Below are 20239 nucleotides of genomic sequence, written 5' to 3' on the forward strand. Positions count from 1 at the left end.
ATTTGACCTAAGTTGCATGCAGGCTGTTTCAACCCTTCCTTGTTTTCTTCTCTCTTTTTTCTTTCCTTTTTTTTCTCCTTTTTTCTTTTCTTTTTCTTGTAAATAGGCGGTGAGCATCCTTCTTCATTGGTCTTTTTTCTTCTTTTTAACTCCAACATAGAGGTATATTACACTCACGAGACATGGACATTTTCTCTTTAAAATGGAAATATTCCTTATATTTACAAATCAAATTTTCTACTTAATATTTGAAACTCAAAAATTACAAACACTGATCCCCGACAAGTTGTCTTTCTTTATTGCTGCCACTATCACTGCAGTAAGATCAAATTCCATTCTGAGCTTACACGCTCTCTGTAGGAAACAAAGCATGAAACAAAAAGTGGTTCATATTAGGAGCCCTTCCCCTAATACAAAGAATGAACATGTTTCTGTACATGTTTCTAACGAAATAAAATATACACGCGCATCCCCCCCCCCCTCAATTCCCCCCCTCCCCCCAACACAAACACATACTGATTGACTCCCAAGAACACAGACACACATATAGGCAGATTCTTTTATTGTCAGTATTTCCCCCCCCCCCACACACACACACACACACACACACACACACACACACACACACACACACACACACACACACACACAAAAGAAGATATAGAAGAGACACTCGCCGTGCGCATTCCGGATATGCGGGGTGTTCCCTTAAAAACATTTGAATCATCATCCAAGCAGAGCCTTTCTACCACTCTTCTCAAGCACCATCCTTCCAATGTCAGCGAAGACGTCATGTGTGTGTTTGACGCTGTCGAGTGAAGCCAGAGATGCTTGCGGTCTAGGCCTACCAAGATGGAAGGATCGAGCCTCTTGCCTCAGAGGGAATGGAGCAGAGAGGGGTAGGACCTTGGTATCGTACGAGACACGCCATGAAGGATGACAGACGGTTTCCCCACACATCACCTGTCAGAAAGAAGAACAAATGATTATTATAAGGCGATTATTAGTGAAGAAGAAACGTAAAAAGAACGTCTAAAGAACAGGAGAAGGTGTATGGCGTGAGATTTGAGTTACACAAACACGCGTGCGCACGCACACATGCACGCTCTCTCTCTGGTTGTAAGAAAAGGTGTCGCCTTAAACCTCTATCCTTGAAAAATAAAGTTCCATCATCATCATCCCTCTCTCAGTCTCTCTCCCTCTCTCTCTCTCTCTCACTCTCTCTCTCTCTCTCTCTCTCTCTCTCTCTCTCTCTCTCTCTCTTGCTTCTCTGATTTTTTTTTATACCGTACTCCATTTCATCCTTTCAACGCCTTCCCCTGGATCTTTGTTGCTAAAATTGACATCTACTGTTGAAAACTTGTATTTGCACGACAGCAGTTGTTTCCCTTGTTCCGGAAACTGGACGATTTTTTCAATTAAAATTCCTACCTGTACACAGAAAAATAGCTTGTATACCTCACTCCAACCAAACATTTTCCTCCAAACATCAGTAAACACCGGTAACTGAATTTCTCTTTAATTTTGCTTTCGTTTGTATAAGAATAGAATGCCACGATCATTCTATTGCAAACAAAACATTGCGAAACAAAGTAAAAGGGAATCATGGGACGTACACAACTTGGCAAGACGCTGGTAACGTTATTTACTCTTTATACCCCTTTTGCGGTGGGTTTGAATCTGTGCGGTTCCTCGGGTATTGTTGTTGTTGTTGTTGTTGTTGCAAGAAACAAGAGTCAACTTCCTCTGTAACTGTCCTGCAGACGATGTTCGGAAATAACTCGGGTTTGTATTGGCTGTGAAAGAGTAAACACTTTTGCTTTTATTGAGTCAAACTTTCCCACGTGACATTACAGGTCAGTCACTAGTGAGGGGGGGGGGGCAGAAAACACGTGAACAAAGAGCACGTGTAGAAGGTTTGCCTCACTAAAAGCAAAACAATTCACTCTTTCACTACCCATACAAAACCGACAGAGGTATTTCCCAACATCGCCAATTGCCAGTCCGGTAACCTCACCTGTAAGTACTTATCAATGTAAACAGTATCTGGATAGTGCTCAAAAGTTCTGTAAGACATTCTCAGGGAGTTGTACGCCCAGTCATCGTCACGGTAATCCCGCATGCTTTCCAGGAAGTGACGTAACCAGGGCGCGTGACGTCGAGACAGGATGACGCCATTGTTGAAGATGTCGGGCCAATCGCTGCTGGCTTTGTTGTACTCCACCTCCAGGTCGATGACAGTCGGGTAGGCCAGGAGCCAGTCGGGTACCCGTTTAGTCCAGGTCACGTCAAAATCTTGGTAGGCGCCTCCATATTTGTAGAGAATCTCAGCCCTGCGACAGTAAAAACTTTAAAAATCATAACTTGCACGGATTCGTGCAGATGCGTATACAAGTAGAATTTCTCGTAGTAAGGGACTTTTTAAGTTTAACATTACCTCAGACCTGTTGGCCGATATTACAGGTAATGGTTATACGTTGAGGATATGGTGTGATATTTCGACTCGAAAAAACCAACTGGTTTATCAGACATTGTGGCAGCTCGCTTTCCAAAGGGAGAAAGCATCCTTTGGCTTTTCTCGTCAAAGTATCGAGAGAATGACAAAGTAGACGCACACCACAAGAAGCAAACGCACATATGCACATTCGCAACAACAACAACAACAACAACAACAACAGCAACTGCTTCACTAAAACACTGGAGCACTCACCTCAACACATCGGAAACGTGCTGAATGACCTTGACCTCCGTCTGGTACACTGACCTTGGCCTCTCGACCTTGACCACAGTGACATTCTCTCCAGCAAGCTCCTCCCACCAATGACCACGTGGGGCAGTTTCCGCGTGCAGGTACACGCGCTCAAACCCGCCGACATACAAAGCGCTGAGGATGTTGAGAAAGTGGGGAAATCTCAGCTCGCTGCTCACGTCTTTACCCCCGTCCAGAATAACGTAATGAGAAATCCTTGGAATAGGATTTCTAAAGTCCTGCTTCGCTACTTGGAGAGCTCGTCTCCCGTAAAAAATCCATTGAGCAAGCTCAGCCGATGGAGTCTTCTCTGCGTAGATGTCACGTGGTAGTACATCTGACGCCATGATGACGCAGTGCGCGTGCGAAACTAAGCGGAGGTCACTGTCGTACGCATCTACATGCACACACTGTTTCTTTGACGATGATTTCACCTTGTTCAAGTCTGATGCTGGGAGCTCTTTCAAACCTTTGCTGGCAAACACGATACCCTGTGATGGGTCTGATGCGAAGGTTGCCGAGAAGAGAGAGATGGGAGTAACGGCGGGGTGAGGAAGGGGTCGAGACAAAACGGCGCCATTTCCGATGACGACTCCGCCCTCTGGTGGTAGAATTTCGAAGGCAATATCCATCAAATCGGAAGAACCGAAGTTTGCTTGTTTGAATTCCAGTCCAGGTATCGATGACTTAAGTTCCTGTTGTGTTAAGAAATAAACATGTACTCATGATCTGTTTCACGAAAATAAAAAGAAAGGTTGCAAACCTAAGCAAATGGAAACAATCAAACTAACTTACAAACATACATACATACATACAAACAACAAACGAACAAACAAACAAACAAACAAACAAACTTGCCAACACACAATCGTAGTTATATTCTTTTGAGTACTTTCATTTCTGATTGAAAGCTAAAATATCAGTTGAAAATAAAACCATCATTTTTACTTTCGTCACAATCATTACCGAAGTTACCGTTATAGCCTATCAATCTTCCTTGCCACACTATATACTCACACAATTTCAGTTGGTAATCATATCAGTAATAACATAAAGCCTGTATTGTCCACGCTACCATGACACGGAAACGGTAGGCCTCAATAGACGATGTTCGGAAATAACTCTGTCGGGTTCGTATGGGTTGTGAAAGAGTGAATACCCTTGCTTTAATTGAGGCAAACTTTCCCACATGACGTTTTTGACCAATCACTAGCGAGAGGCGTGTCTCCACGCATGATCAGGTGTGCAAACACACCCCTCGCGAGTGATCGGTCTATAATGACACATGGGAAAGCTTGCCTCTATATGCTTCCAAGAGAAACAACTTTTACAACACATGCAAACCTGACAGAGTTGTTTCCGAATATTGTCTATTGAGACCTTACCATTTACGTTTCATGTTAGCGAGAACAATACAGGCTTTATTTTATTAATAATGTGACACAAAAAAGGATGATAGAATAAGTTGAAGGGCTGGTAGGTCTCAATAGAAACACTGAGGCAAGCATGTGACTGTATAGGCCAACCACTGGCAAGGGGTGTGTTTGCACATGTGATCCCGACAATGCGTGGAGACACGCCTCTCGCTAGTGATTGAACAATGATATCACAAGGGAAAGCTTGCCTCAATGATTCCAAGAGAAATAACTCTTCCTGAACCCATGCAAACCCGACAGAGTTATGTCCGAACATTGTCTCTCGAGACCTACCATCTACGTTTCATTCTAGCGTGGACAATGCAGGCTTTATTTTATTTCTGATGTGACTAACAAATGGCAGCAAACGAGAAGAAGAAGAAGAAGAAAAAAGAAGACTAATAAATGACGATAGCAATAAATTCATTCCGGTTATTTTTTCGGCATTCATCTATTAATCTGTACTCACGAGTAACCAGGAGTGGTAGGAGTCTGTCTGAGGCATGGTGGAATAGTGGAAGATGATTTTCAATGGCTGCAGGACACGCACTACGCTCAACAGGCTCAGACAGTCGCGGAAAACGAACTTCCTCTTCCTGCCACTCCACACGTAGTGAACGATGGTCACGCCCTGTATAACAATAAATAATCATGATAACAACAACAACAACAACAACAATCATCATCATCATCATCATCATCATTATCGGCATCATCATCATCATCATCATCATCATCGGCATCATCACCCTCATCATCAACATCATCATCATTATCGGCATATCATCATCATTAGCATCATCATCATCGTGAACACTTATGACTCGCGTCTTCTCAAGAGCTCACGGCGATGTACAATGGAAGAATTACAAAAAAAAGTGTATACACCCATGCTTGCTGCATAAAGGTTTCACTATTTGTTAATGGGTTCTAAATTGCAAAACAGTTATTCCGACGTCAAATGTTTGGTTGAGACGCACGTCCTCATAATAAAACCTTAATCGTCCGATTCGTTCCCTCGCTAGCTTTGTTTAGGCGTGTGAGGCTCATATATCCTCTTTTGCCACATTGAGGAACCTAGTTTTTGGTCATGACAGTCTGTAACCCAAGTCCAAGCTGCACACTGAATTTCAGCTCTATTGGCCCATACATACCTGAGATCTAACTCCAGGCGGACAGACAGAATGACAGACAGACAGACGAGTGAAACCTTCACACCCCTCCCCCCCCCCCCCGAATATACGGGGGTGTAATAAAGGGGAAGTTAGAAAAAAAATAGTAATGAAACACTATGGACATGCAGGAATATGAGACTTGTCGTTTTTGTTAAATACACTTTACTGTTTTAAAAGTTCTTAAAAGCACATTCATAGTTATCAGTATAGAACCTATTACTTTGCAGGGTCGCTTCAAATTGTAAAACGTTTATTCTAATATGCTGACTGTGTGTTGTTGTTGTTGCTGCGGTGGGTCTGAGTCTTTGGGTGGATATGGGATGAGAGTTTGGTGAAGGATGGACGATGAGAAATAACGACACAACGCAGGCTCTCTCTCTCTCTCTCTCTCTCTCTTTTTCTCTCTCTCTCTCTCTCTCTCTCTCTCTCCCTCCCTCTCTCTCTCTGTCTCTCTCTCTCTCTCTCTTTCTCTCTGTGTCTCTCTCTCTCTCTCTCTCTCAGTGAATCAAACAGGCTTACACTCTGAGGGTCTGTGTCGTGTATCTGTCTCTCTGGCCATGGCTCCTGCCATAGAAGGTCACGTGTCGAACGCGACGCTGTGATTGGCTGAAATTGTTGACATACCTGTGGTTGATTAATTATACCAATTACATCATGCATGTAATAATCGTATTATTTTCTCTCACATACATACAACGAGATTACAACTTACTCACTTCAGAGTTCAAAATAACTGAGATATTTTCCCTAGGGACCCTTGGACCATAGGCTCGGGAATGCCGGGAAATGTTCCCGAGGAAAATATATAACACGAGGTGTGTAACCTATTTACTCCTCTTTTCTGTAAAAATCTAACTTTTTTTGACACAACCCTGATGTAGCCTATTCTCAACTCGCCAATAACCCTCCGCATGCGAACATCATACCACTACATCCGTGTGAGAGAGAGAGAGAGACAGACAGACAGACAGACAGACAGACAGACAGACAGACAGACAGACAGACAGACAGACAGAGAAAGAAAGTCAGAGACTTTCATAGAGAGAAGCCGAAGAGTTAAAGACAAACAAAAACAAACAGATACTGTCTCACTTGCTGTCCTATGTTGACAAACCACAGGAGGAGCGACAGAACAAACAGTAGAGCAGTCAGCACGAGCAGCACTCTCCTATGTTTCCGCAGCTGTGGAGGTAGCATTGTTTCAGTTGGAAACCAACACGCTTCACGTGAAAAGGTCATTGGCTGATCAATTCTGACACCCTTGACTGTTAAAGAAGGAGAGAAAACAGTAAAATCAATAAACAAGTCGCGTCAAGCCATATCAAAACATTAAGTCAATCTGCCCATCTCAAACTAAAGGATCGACACTGAAATTATGGGGTCAGTCATTTTAATTGGAGGTAGAATTGTAATGTTTTAAATCAATTAATTCATTTTAAAACTATGAAGCTGAAATTCAACCACAGCGGGCAGGAATGAGTTAAACAATGGTTTAACAAAATGTCAATGAATTTAACTGAAACATTCGGTCGCCACAGTGCCGCCTCAACATCCCCATAACAGAAAAAAAGCGCCCCGGATATCATCCAGAAGAATTAACATGTAACATTTCACAAACGTCTGTTGAGATGTTTTCTGTGAATTTCGTTACGCACGCACGCACGCACGCACGCACGCACGCACGCACGCACGCACACACACACACACACACACACACACACACACACACACACTACAGTGCTTGCTACAGTGTCCCGAGATTAAAGTGTCATGGGCGGAAAATAGCACTGATTCGACGAGTGGTTCCGGGACTACAATCTGGTGATATGTCTCGGTCGGGGTAACAAAGTCTATTTAGAGAACGCCGTTCTCTATCACGAAGTGGAAACTATTTTTCCCTTGTCTCTTTAATTCTCCGCTGGAAGCAAACTTGAAGTAGGCATCTAGTTTTGGATCTGCCCCTTGAAGTCTCTTCAACTCATCTTCGTCCACTGAAAGTTTTGTTGCTGGAGCTCCGAGTGGTTTCGTTTCTTTCTTGTCCAGTGTCGACTGCGCTCGAGTAGTTGCAGCGGCTGTGGAAAGCTGTTCTACTCCTGGTGTTTCTGGTTCGTCGGCCACCACTTTTCCAAATAATCCAGGTGCAGGATGAATCTTCTCGAGGTTTCCTAGTAGTAAGTTTATCACTGGTGAGTCAATCACACAACAGCAAATGTTTCCGGTGTAAGTACTTGTTTCCACCGGGACGACTGCTAGTGGGAAGGTTTCCCTGTTTCCCCCGAAGGAGATTGTCGTCTTGCTCTGTCCGGTGTACTGCTCTGGGCGAACCAGCGATCTTCTCACTCCTGCTGTCACTGCACCTAAATCGATCACCACCGTGACTGGGATGCCGTTGACAATTCCTTTGGAATATTCTAGGTCACCGTCCTGGAATTCTACGGTTTTGGCTGCAGGTGTACTCCTGTTCCATCCTGCGCAAAGCAGTGTTGGTTTGCCCCTCTGTAAGCCTGACCTACATCCTCTTGCGACGTGGCCTACTATTCCACACTTGTAACATGTGATGTGAGCGTCTTTCTTGGTCTTGTCTATCTCCGCTTGATAGTCCTCTCGATTTGTCTGTCTGGAATGAGAACCGCCTTTGCCACCCCTCTGACTGCCTCTGTTCGTATGACCTCCTCTGTTCTGAGGTGCGCTGAATGCAGCTACGTTGTCACCTTGGACGAATGTGCCACGCGATAGTTCTCTGCTAACTCAATAAGTTCCGTCAGCTTCTTTGGGTTCCTCTCGCGTAGGAATACAGCTAGCTCCTTTGCTACACTAGACAGCATCTGTTCCTGGATCACTAGTTCTGCTAGGCTCTCAAAGGTGTTTTCCGTTGCGTTCAGCTGTACCCAACGATCAAACAGGTGCCTCAGTTGAGTCCCAAATGACAAAAAGGATTCTTCCACTTCAGGTTTCGCAAACCTGAACTTCTGTCTAAAACCTTCTGCGTTACAGTGAAACTGTGTCAATAAACATTCCTTCAAGGTCTCGTACTGTAGTCCTCCCTTTGCATTCAGAGTATGAAACAAATTCAAAGCTTGACCGTCTAGAACTGCACTAAGAAGGATTCCCCAATCTTTCTTTGGCCAGCTCAACGCTTCTGCATGTGCTTCAAATCTACAAAGGAACGAGTCCATAGAATCTATAGCTTCCTTGAACATGGGTAACCTAGGATAGTTCCTCGGGTGGGTCTTTTGCTCTCTGTCCCGCTGTTCAGGTTGCTCTTTATTCTTGCTTTCTTCTATACGAGTCCTCGCTTCTATTTCTAACTTCTTTAATTCAAAGTTTCTAATGTCTTCTCACTCTCTTGCTTCAACTTCTTTAGCTTTAGCTTCAGCTTCAGCTTTTTTCAGCTCTTTCCCTTCTATCAGCTTCAGCTTCAGCTGCCTTAGCTTTAAATTCAGCTTCATCTGCCTTAGCTTTAGCTTCAGCTTCAGCTGCCTTCGCTTTAGCTTCAGCTTCAGCTTTAATCCTTTCCATTTCCCTACTCACGACCCTTTCATCTCTCTCCATGCACTGCAGAATATATTTCTGTTGCGCTTCTCCAGCCATACCTAGTTGTTTCGACTGGGCCAGATATTCATCAAAATTGGTATTCTTGTAATCGCTCGCCATCTTCAAAAATACTGTACAAATACTCAAACAAAAATTGAACTCACAACCGACGTGATCTGAACACGCCTTCAATAGATATCCGCTATTTAACTGAGGTCTTTCAGTTAAACTTTCCACAAAATATATGTGTTCAACACTGTGATTCTATCACATCTACCCACTGTATCACAGTGACATTATATCGATTGTTGTTCCTTGAACAATTCAATCAATATATCAAGTTATTCTAGTGTAATAACTGTTTACAAGTATTCACAAAACATTTGACAAAAATTAATGACAAACAAACCTTGAAACTTTCTTTCTTTCTTTATTTGTTTTCAACCGTTCAAGGTTATATCGCGACGGGGAAAGGGGGGGGAGATGGGATAGAGCCACTTGTCAATTGTTTCTTGTTCACAAAAGCACTAATAAAAAAATTGTGTATCTGTGTATAAACTCTCTTTTCTTAACAAGGGAAATATCCAGTCGCTTATGATTATTCTCGTTCGTGGTAGTGCTGGCTTGTCTCTTGCGTTGTTTTTGTTTTTATTTCCTGCCCGGAAGCTTACTCGTAACGACCCAATATGTTGTTACGACATTGCTGTGAACTTTGCTGGTTCGATGTGGAAATATGTTGTTACGACATTGCTGTGAACTTTGCTGGTTCGATGTGGAAATATGTTGTTACGACATTGCTGTGAACTTTGCTGGTTCGATGTGGAAATATGTTGTTACGACACTGCTGTGAACTTTGCTGGTTCGATGTGGAAATATGTTGTTACGACATTGCTGTGAACTTTGCTGGTTCGATGTGGAAATATGTTGTTACGACATTGCTGTGAACTTTGCTGGTTCGATGTGGAAATATGTTGTTACGACATTGCTGTGAACTTTGCTGGTTCGATGTGGAAATATGTTGTTACGACATTGCTGTGAACTTTGCTGGTTCGATGTGGAAATATGTTGTTACGACATTGCTGTGAACTTTGCTGGTTCGATGTGGAAATATGTTGTTACGACATTGCTGTGAACTTTGCTGGTTCGATGTGGAAATATGTTGTTACGACATTGCTGTGAACTTTGCTGGCTCGATGTGGAAATATGTTGTTACGACATTGCTGTGAACTTTGCTGGTTCGATGTGAAAATATGTTGTTACGACATTGCTGTGAACTTTGCTGGTTCGATGTGGAAATATGTTGTTACGACATTGCTGTGAACTTTGCTGGCTCGATGTGGAAATATGTTGTTACGACATTGCTGTGAACTTTGCTGGTTCGATGTGGAAATATGTTGTTACGACATTGCTGTGAACTTTGCTGGCTCGATGTGGAAATATGTTGTTACGACATTGCTGTGAACTTTGCTGGTTCGATGTGGAAATATGCCACCTCACTCATTGTTTGTGCTGATTCTGTGAATTTTACATTTCAAACCATATCTATTGCAATTTGCTTATTGTTGTTTATGTGTGGTGATATCCATCCTAATCCTGGACCAAGCACAACCCGGGGGGATGGGATCTCTATTGTTCATGTAAACACTCGCAGTCTTCAATATAAGACACCGTTCCTTGAGGCTGAATTGGGGAAGTTTGATATAATAACTGTATCTGAGATCTGGCTGTCGGACAAAGTTGACCAAGACTGCATCTGCTTAAAAGGTTACCACCCTCCAGCTAGACGTGATAGGCCCGGGGATTCCCACGGTGGCGTAGCCGTTTATGTAAATAGTAACCTGATTTGCAAACCGAGGATCGACTTGTGTATACCTGATTTGGAAGCGATCTGGATTGAGACTAAGTTGGGTCAAGATACTCTTCTCGTTGGTGTGTTTTATAGACCACCGAGTGCAACCGTCGACCGTCATTGGCTTCTTATCAACGATTCCGTTCAACTTGCCATGAATACCCCACATAAGTTTATTATTTTGGTGATCTCAACGCTGATTGTACTGTTAACCCCCCGTTTCATCTGCGGGAATTAATGAACACAAACAGTTTATCTCAGTTGATATCAGAACCCACTCGAATAACCGATACTTCGTCAGCTATAATTGATCTGGTATTAACTCCGTGTCCTAACTTGGTAAAAAGAGTTGGTGTATGCAGTGACCACTCGTGTCCTTTTGTATATTTGAATTATGACTTACCGTCGGGTGGTTCATTCAAACGAACACTATATAATTATTCCAAAATCGATGTTGACAAGTTGTTGCAAGATATGGAAAGTGTAGATTGGAATATTATAGTCGATTTAGAATCCATTGATGACGCCGCTGAAATGTTTTCCGACAAGTTAATGATGATAGCTAAAGAGTGTATGCCTTTAAAGGTAGTGGCAATGAACGGACACGATGCTGTATGGATCACCGAGGAAATCAAAAAGTTGATTAGGAAAAAGCAATATATTCACGCATTAGCCAAACGTCTGGATACTGCATGGTGCTGGTCTCTTTTCCGACGGTTGAGAAATAATTTGACTGATGTTATAAGAAAAAGGAAAGAAGAGCACATTAGGGAACTAGAAAATAGAATATTGTCACCTCATAATTTTGGCAATAAAGACTGGTGGAAGGTAGTTAACTCTTTTTTGAAAAAGAAAGGAATGAGTACAAATGAGATTCCGCCGATTGAAAGCAATGGAATTGTTTATTACTCTGCAGAGGATAAAGCCGAGGTTTTTAATGAAGCATTTCTACGACAGTCGCATATACAAGGTCATGATGATGACGTTCCACCAGTTGAAGAAGAGCCTATTTCCATTAGTCCTCTCGTGATAACTACCGAAATGGTGTACGCTGTTCTAAACAACCTCAATGTTAGGAAAGCAGTAGGTCCTGATTTGGTTCACAATAAACTTCTTAAACTTGCTGCTTGTATTATTTCAAATCCGCTTGCAACCCTATTCCAGAGATCGTTGGCTGAGGGAAAGTTTCCGAAAATTTGGAAAGTAGCTCATGTGAATCCCATTTATAAGAAAGGTGAAAAAGAACACTGTAGTAACTATCGTCCGATTTCATTACTCAGTTGCATTGGAAAAGTATTGGAAAAATGTGTTCAAGCCCATGTTTTTCGATATCTCACAGAGAATGATTTATTAACGGTTTCTCAGTCAGGGTTTATTCCTAGTGATTCAACTACTTTTCAGTTGTTGAGTATGTATGACGATTTTTGTCAATCCTTAGATAAGCAGTTGACGACTCAGGCTGTTTTCTGTGATATATCAAAAGCCTTCGACAGAGTGTGGCATAAGGGTTTGTTGCATAAATTATATGTTTTTGGCATAAGAGGTGTTTTATTAAAATGGTTTGAAGATTATTTGACAGGCAGGTTACAAGCCGTTGTTATCCAAGGCAGGAAATCGACATATTATGGACGTGTTTGTTCAGGTGTTCCCCAAGGTTATGTTCTGGGGCCCTTGTTGTTCCTTGTGTACATTAACCATATTGTCATTGATATCGAATCTGTCATTAATTTTTGCTGATGATATCAGTTTGTATTTATCTCTAAATGATGCAAACACGCGGACACAGACTTAGCCACAATTGCACACTGGGCGGAAAAATGGAAAGTTAATTTCAATAATTTAAAAACAGATTTGATGACCTTTTCAAGAAATAGAATGCCTGAAACCCTTCCTCTTGTATTTGATGGAACAATTCTGAGAGAAAACCACGTTCACAAACATCTTGGTGTACTGATTCAGAGCGACTGCAAATGGGAAGCACATGTTCAGTCAATTATATCAAAAGTACGTGTTCTTCTCTCATGTTTTCGGTCCTATAAGTATCGCCTTAGCCGAAAGGCACTTGAACTTATGTATAAATCTTTTATTATTCCCCATTTTGATTTTTCTGACGTCATTTGGGATAATTGTTCTGACAGATTAGCTACTTTATTAGAAAACTTGCATCTTGATGCCATAAGAACCATTATAGGTGCAGTTCGTGGCACGAGTCACCAAAAATTGTACGATGAATCAGGACTTACAACACTGAAGGAGAGGCGAAAAAGACAGAGTTTGGCTCCAACACTGGTCTCTTCTTGCCAGAACTTCTGGCGTATTGTCTCTAGATGGGGGCAGTTCTGGAGAATGTGCTCCGGAGTTTGCTCTTCCGAGCCACATTCACAGTGTGCGTCATCCGCAAGGCCCAGTCTCTTGAGGTGTTTCTTCAGTCCACAGTGCCCTGTCCTTAGACGGAAAATGGTGGTTTGGCTTCTCCGGTCTAGTTTGTTGATCGGATTCAGCGGTATCTACTACCTACATAACCTGATGTCGCGGAGCTGTATGCTGTAACCTGGTGTCGCGGTGCTGTATGCTGTTGCTGCTGCTGTGATAACCGGTGAGGCCGTCACCGTCTGCAGGGGTCTTCCGGCAGGCAGTGACGTCACCTACACGACCACCCGTTGTCTTCAGCAGCTGAGTGAGGCGCCTGATTTCCCCACGATTCCCTGCTTCGTTTCACGCCAGCCGGCACTCCAATCAACGAAGCAGTAGTGGGGAAGGACTATTTACGGGTCGCCCACTCCGTAACAAAAAGCTAAGTGCACCGTTAATGACCTCCTTCTTGCCACTGACCAAGCTGAAATCTCTGCCGTCGCCCTACTTGATCTATCAGCGGCCTTTGACACAGTCGACCACAACATCCTCCTTCAACGCCTTCAGCACACCTTTGGTATCCATAGCACAGCTCTTTCTTGGTTCTCTTCTGATCTCACCGACCGCTACCAGACTGTTTCGATTGACAAACTGAACTCTGACACCATCAGGCTTGAGTGCGGAGTCCCTCAGGGCTCAGTCCTTGGGCCTGTACTATTTCTCTACACTCAACCTCTTGACCACATCCTTGACCGACACAACGTTCTCCACCACTCTTTTGCCGACGACTCTCAACTCTCAACTTCACAACAGCTCTTCCCCTGACCAGTCTGAATCTCTTCTTTCCTCTATCTCTGACACTGTCACTGACGTGCAGAATTGGATGACAGAAAACAAACTTCAGCTCAATAGCAACAAAACTGAAGCTATTCTAATAGGCACTACATCCAAACTCTCCAAAGCCACCTCCGACTCTCTTCAACTCTCTGACTCTTCTGTCCCTCTGTCTTCTGCTGTCAAAAATCTTGGAGTCACTCTAGACAACACCCTTTCCATGAAACAACACATCTCTTCTGTCTCTCGCACCTGCTACTTCCAACTCCGCCGCATCGCCACTATCCGCAAGTACCTCACCACAGATGCTACTGCCAAACTGGTCACTTCCACCATTCTCTCACGTCTTGACTATTGTAACTCTCTCTTGGCGGGTCTTCCCTCTTCTTCTATCTCTCGTCTCCAACGCATTCAAAATAGCTCTGCCCGTCTTGTCTTACGAAAGAAAAAGAGAGACCATATCACCCCCCTCCTAAATCAGCTCCACTGGTTGCCCGTTCCTGCCCGTACTGCCGTGTATTGGCAGAAGGCAGTAAGTCCAAATTTGGTAAAAATGAGATTTTCATATCATAATGCAGAGGGGAAAAAGGCGCATCTTGTGTCAAAATTTCTAAGATGTGCGATCAATATTTATGGACTTTTTGAAGAAGTAAGTCCACTAAAAAAAATGTAATCGAAGGATAAAAATCGGCAAATGGAAGCAAGTCCAGGGACTTTTGGTTTTCAGGTTTGCACTGGACTTACTTCCTTGCAAGCCTCAAAACGAGTTTGCATGGTTTAGCGCTCTATGTCCATTAACCAATCGCGTTCACCCTTTTGTAATCCTGACTGCGGTTAACCAATCAGAACTAAGCTTATTGTATCATTATTTCCCTGGCCTTTGTCGGGGAAACGTGAATGGCGATGAGAGCTGCTGCCGACGTGTTCAACTCAGTATCCGAACAACAGTAAGTTGGTTTGTTTGTTTCATTCTTGTTGTTGGCAGTTTTGCGTTCCGGTCTGAAATGACTCTCTCTCAATAGGTGTGTGGGAATTTACAACGACAACACTGATATTCCAATGTGCACTTGCATTACGGAGCTAGAAAGTAAAATGCCATAGTTCAAATGCCCATTTATTACAGTTTTGTACGCTACTTCTACCGTGACTTCTTGACTATTCACTTCTGCTATTTTCATCATGATATTTATGGATGCATATATACTGTTCAAAAAAAGAAACGCATAGTTGCTACTTGCCAAATTTGTGTTATTTTTCGAAAATATTAACAGAAAATCCAATATTTAGATTATTTGTTTGAAATTTGGTATGGACACAGTTGAATGCACACACAGTTCATTTGCATCTTCAAATCAATCAGTCAATCAATACGATTGGGTGCCGAGGCTGTCAAGTCAGTAGGGGGTGTGACTGCCTTGAGCAGCAACAACTGCCCGGCACCTTCTGGGCATGGACTGGATCAGATGCCGGATATCTTGCTGTGGGATGGTGTCCCACTCCTCCTGAAGTGCCTGCAATAGATCGCGGTGATTTGCCGGCGCTTCTTCTCGCCTGCGCACACGTCTGTCCAATTCATCCCAGAGGTGTTCTATCGGGTTCATGTCTGGCGACATGGATGGCCAGGGAAGCACCTGGACATGGTGGTCGGTGAGGAACTGGGTGGTGAGTCGTGCTGTGTGCGGGCGAGCGTTGTCCTGCTGGAATATGGCATCCTGGTCAGCCAGAAGAGGAAGGGCGTGTGGGCGCAGAATTTCCTCCGCGTATCGTTGGGCAGTTATGCGCCCTTGGACGTGCACCAGGGTGCTCCTTCCAGCGGTATTGATCGCCCCCCACACCATGACGCCTCCACCACCATGAACGGGTGCCTCATCCACACAGTTGGGCGCGTAACGTTCGTTTACTCTCCGGTAGACCCTCCTCCGACCATCATGTCGCTGGAGCAGGAAGTAGGACTCGTCGCGGAACCACACGTGTCTCCAGTGATTCCGGACGGTCCAGCGAAGGTGCTGGTTGCCCCACTGCACTCGGTTCTGGCGATGGCGGCGGGTGAGGACAGCTCCTCTGTGAGGTCTGCGAGCTCTCAAACCAGCTTCATGCAGGCGGTTCCGCACGGTCTGGTCCGATAATCGGTGTGGCCCGGGGAGAGCCTGGACAGAAGATGAGGCCGACAGGAAACGATTCCGGAGGTGGCGGAGCCGTATGAAGCGGTCGTGAGCAGCAGTTGTCGCCCTTGGTCTTCCCGCTCGTGGCAAGTCAGCAACGGAGCCAGTGGCTTGAAACCTGACCCACAGTCTACTGATGGTGCTCTGGGACACGTGGAAGTGCCTGGCGATTGCACTTTCACTATGGCCTGCTTGTAAACGGCCCAATGCAATTTGGCGGTCTTCTCTGCTCAATCGGGCCATCTTTCGTCGCTGAATTGTCGTCTGATTTCTTTGTGGCGAACAATCCGCTTTTATGGGTTTTGGAAGACATGGTGAGAGCTCAATATTCCCCGAGTTTCACGAGATTACACTGAAGCATGACGAGTGGTCATGCCAAATGAGCAATTTTGACATTGTAGCCACTGATAACGCATGCGTCACGTGCAGAGCTCACTTGTGGCAATGGACGAAAGGTCGACGACCAGATAAACATTTTCTGCAGTTTGGTGGATATCCTTGTAGCCATATAACTAAATTAACCAAATATTACAAGCTATGCGTTTCTTTTTTTGAACAGTATAGCATGTTTCTAATACAAAGAGATAGTTGTTTTGATCTAGAATGAGTGACTTGTGGTCTTGAGCACTGACAGCGTGTTAGATCTGGAACGGCAGTATGACATTATACTGGAGGATTGTTATCCGGTCTCTTTGTGCTTCCAACCATCGGAATAAGTATTGTGTCCTATTGTATTTGACAGAAATGTGATTCGAAGTGGGACAGGCAGCGACGACACACACATGCAGTCTGAGGGATACTCGCCACCACTGCCCCTTTATGTTCAAGGGCCCAAAACAAGGTATGTTTCACTGACACAGCCCAAAATAGCGTGCAACATTTTTTCATTCCTTTCTTTTCTCGGGCTGAAGAGGTATATTTTAAAACGAGCAACATCTTTACATCATTTTCGTTGCAGTAGTATTAGTATCATCATCAGCAGCAGTAATCGTTTGTCATTATAGTAGCTCGGAGGGGGGGGGGGTGGGGGAGGTGATGTGCGCGAGAGAGGAAAAGGATAATGTGAAGGAGGGTGGGGAGGAGATTTGTCAATAAAATGTCTCACTTTTGCTGCCTTTTTCATTTGACAGATGTGTAAGCGTTGCTGGCAGGTTGCAACTGCGAGATACAACCACCTCGGCTTGCAGGAGAAGAGGCCACAATGGACCTTGCCCAGATGAAAATGCCAGCAACATACGACGGTTATGGGCCAAAGAAGAGGAAGAGGAGTAATACTGACAACTTTCAGTTTGACAATAACAGATGCTGAGCGCAGAGATGCAGAACGTGGGGACGAGGAGGGGGAGGAGGTGGGGGGATTGTTTGTTAGTTATAAATCCAAACAGGCTCATGGAAAAAAATCTACATCCAGTTAATCGCTGTAGTTGATAATTGTCATCAGTCGGATGGCAGAATGTCAGTGAATAGTTTTAGAAGGGATGTAGACTGTAACTGGGGTAGATGGGGTGATAAATGAATATACTACATCATAGTTTGCAGGTTTGTGGCCGGTTTTGCTAGTTGAACACTCAACTACAATGTTTGTGGACAGTGTGTGAATTACTATGTAATTCTACAAGCAAATGTAGCGCGCATGGTGTACAACTACAAATGGTTATATAGTTCATCACACAGTTTTCAAGACTAATTAAACAAATTTTGTTCAAAAGTGGAACACTTCAGCTGAAAGTGAACACTGCACGAGTATGTTGTTAACTCTGGTATAATGGCGGTTTGTCAAACCATTTCTTTTTGTCATGCTGTTGCTTTAATTTTGTGTCCTTTGGAAATCAAGACTGCACGATTATCTATTGTTAATTCTGGTATAATGGCGGCTTGTCAACCCAGTTCTTTTTGTCATGCTGTTGCTTTAATTTTGTGTACTTTGGAAATCAAGACTGCACGATGACCTATTCTTAATTCTGGTATAATGGCGGCTTGACACACTAGTTATTTTTGTCATGCTGTTGCTTTAATTTTGTGTCCTTTGGAAATCGTTAGTCAAACTCAATAAAATTAATAAAACGTCTTATTGTCAGATCCTGGATTCTAATTCTTATTTTCAAACGAAAGCGAGAAAGACAGTGAGAAGGAAAGAAAAGGTGTGTGTGTGTGTGTGTGTGTGTGTGTGTGTGTGTGTGTGTGTGTGTGTGTGTGTGTGTTACAGACAAGCAGCAAGATAAAAAGCGTGTGTGTGTGTGTGTAAACGTTTTCTTAGATTTTTATTTTAATGTTAAAAGACTTGCGTTCAAGTCAATATTTGTCTTGTGAATATCAAAAGAGAGTATCAAGACTTGTATTAAAAATAATGATCTTTTTAAACGATATCAATGACACAAGAACGGATTAACAATAAAGTTAATCATGAGTGAGCGACTACAGAATGATAAGCAAAACGAGGAACCAAGACAAAGACTAACTTGAGCATGTGTTGAAATTTAAGAAAACGGGAACATTTGTCTCAGTTAATCACAAAAGAAAATACAAATTGTTCACCAAGGAAGTTGTTTGTGCATTCAGAAATTCACGAAATCACTGGACGTAAAGTAACATTTGAAAAAACGTTCCAAAAGCAGTGTTGCGTGTATTTTCTTTTACTTTCAATTTTCGGAGATAATAAATTAGCAGAAAGCAGTAAGTCCACTACTGGTGTATATGCCTTGCCGTGGCGTAGCAGCTTGCGTGCCCTGATGATCCAAAGAGCTATGCCGGCCGGAGCCTTCATAGTGCTCCTGGCAGGTGTAACCACGCCGGACAGGTCTGAGGTGAATGGGGCCAGACTAAGTATACACCCTGGCCCTCCAGGTTGGGGGTTGTGCGAAGGGCTAACAACCCATCCATGGAAAAAATACCCGTTACAGAAACGTCAACAAGAGTAAGTCCACTTGCTGCTCTATGCCCTTTTCTCAGCCAGATATATCGACCAGGATATAATATGGCAGAAAGCAGTAAGTCCAATGCTGCTTTTTGCCATTTTTTTAAAATAAGATTTAAGTCGGGATATAATTTGGCAGAAAGCAGTATGTCCTCTTACTGCCTTTTACCATTATTTTTGAGTGAATGAGTTTAGGGAGTTAATTCGGCAAAAGGCAGTAAGTCCACAAAAATCATTATTTCTAAGTGATGAATCAAAAGAGGGTTTTAATATTCATAGCAGAAACGCACAATAATGCCCTACATGTTATCAGCAAACAAAAAAATCATTTAAAGCTTTTCATTCCAAAACAGTGATGCAAACAGAAAATGTCGATTTTCTCGAAACTATGTTTCATGGACTTGCTTCCTTCTGCCTTTACACGGCAGCGTATCACATACAAAATCAACACTCTCATCTACAAATGCCTCCATGGTCTCGCCCCTGCCTATCTCTCTGACTCTCTCTCTCTCTATGTCCCTTCACGAGCACTCAGATCATCTGCCGACTCCCTCAAACTCAACATTCCCCACACCAAACTCAAAACAGCATGTCAACGCTCATTTTCTTTCCAAGCACCTAGCCAATGGAACACACTACCTCTCCTTCTCCGTCAACAACAGTCCCTCGAATCATTCAAATCTGCACTCAAGACATTCCTTTTTTCCAAATAATCCATGCATTCTACACTGCCCACCCCCATCCCACCCTGAATAACTGTGCATATTGAGTGGTTGATAGTGTGTGTGTGTTAGTGACTCTAAGTCTGCGTGTGTGTGAATGAGTGTATGTGCGCCTTGAGTCGCCTGTTGGTGAGATATGTGCGCGTTACAAATATTCGTATTATTATTATTATTATTTAAGTTATTGAGACATCCCAGTGCACTAAGGGATTTATAGAGCAAATCGAGAAAATTCATTATTGAACGAAGCGCATAGCGCTGAGTTCAATAATTATTTTCGAGATTTGCTCTATAAATCCCTTAGTGCACTGGGATTGTTTCAATAACGATATTGTCAGTACCGCCATAGAAAAAAGAAGATTCCAAACGCACATTTTGCTACGCGCATTTGAATAGGCATAACTGTGTGGTCAGGTCGTGTACAGTAAGATCTACTTTTGTGTGGGCCGGTGTCTCAAGTGTGTCGTGCTTTCGTCTCACGCATTTTGATTTCTGTTGGTAAATTCCAGCGTAGCGTTAAGCTGAACAGTGAT

At 43.3% G+C, this 20239-nt stretch overlaps 1 protein-coding gene and 1 pseudogene across 3 annotated transcripts in view; both read right to left on the bottom strand.

The window, feature by feature from the left end:
• Nucleotides 1–593: 593 nt before the first annotated feature.
• LOC138956537 (uncharacterized) overlaps nucleotides 594–20239 on the bottom strand; it is a 50301-nt gene continuing 30655 nt past the window's right edge. For 2 of the 3 annotated variants that reach the window (XM_070327872.1, XM_070327873.1), the window contains exons 2-7: nucleotides 6432–6604; nucleotides 5859–5963; nucleotides 4634–4795; nucleotides 2711–3444; nucleotides 2018–2333; nucleotides 594–963 (exon numbers count right to left, since the gene is read on the bottom strand). In XM_070327872.1, the coding sequence (XP_070183973.1) occupies nucleotides 727–963; nucleotides 2018–2333; nucleotides 2711–3444; nucleotides 4634–4795; nucleotides 5859–5963; nucleotides 6432–6578 (1701 nt within the window). In that variant the 5' untranslated portion in view covers nucleotides 6579–6604 and the 3' untranslated portion in view covers nucleotides 594–726. The remainder of the gene's footprint in view (nucleotides 964–2017; nucleotides 2334–2710; nucleotides 3445–4633; nucleotides 4796–5858; nucleotides 5964–6431; nucleotides 6605–20239) is intronic. The other variant, XM_070327874.1, reaches the window with a different exon arrangement.
• On the bottom strand, nucleotides 6593–9096 carry LOC138956538 (uncharacterized; annotated as a pseudogene).

This window comes from Littorina saxatilis, unplaced genomic scaffold (genome assembly GCF_037325665.1).
Source record: "Littorina saxatilis isolate snail1 unplaced genomic scaffold, US_GU_Lsax_2.0 scaffold_123, whole genome shotgun sequence".
Lineage (NCBI taxonomy): Eukaryota > Metazoa > Mollusca > Gastropoda > Littorinimorpha > Littorinidae > Littorina > Littorina saxatilis.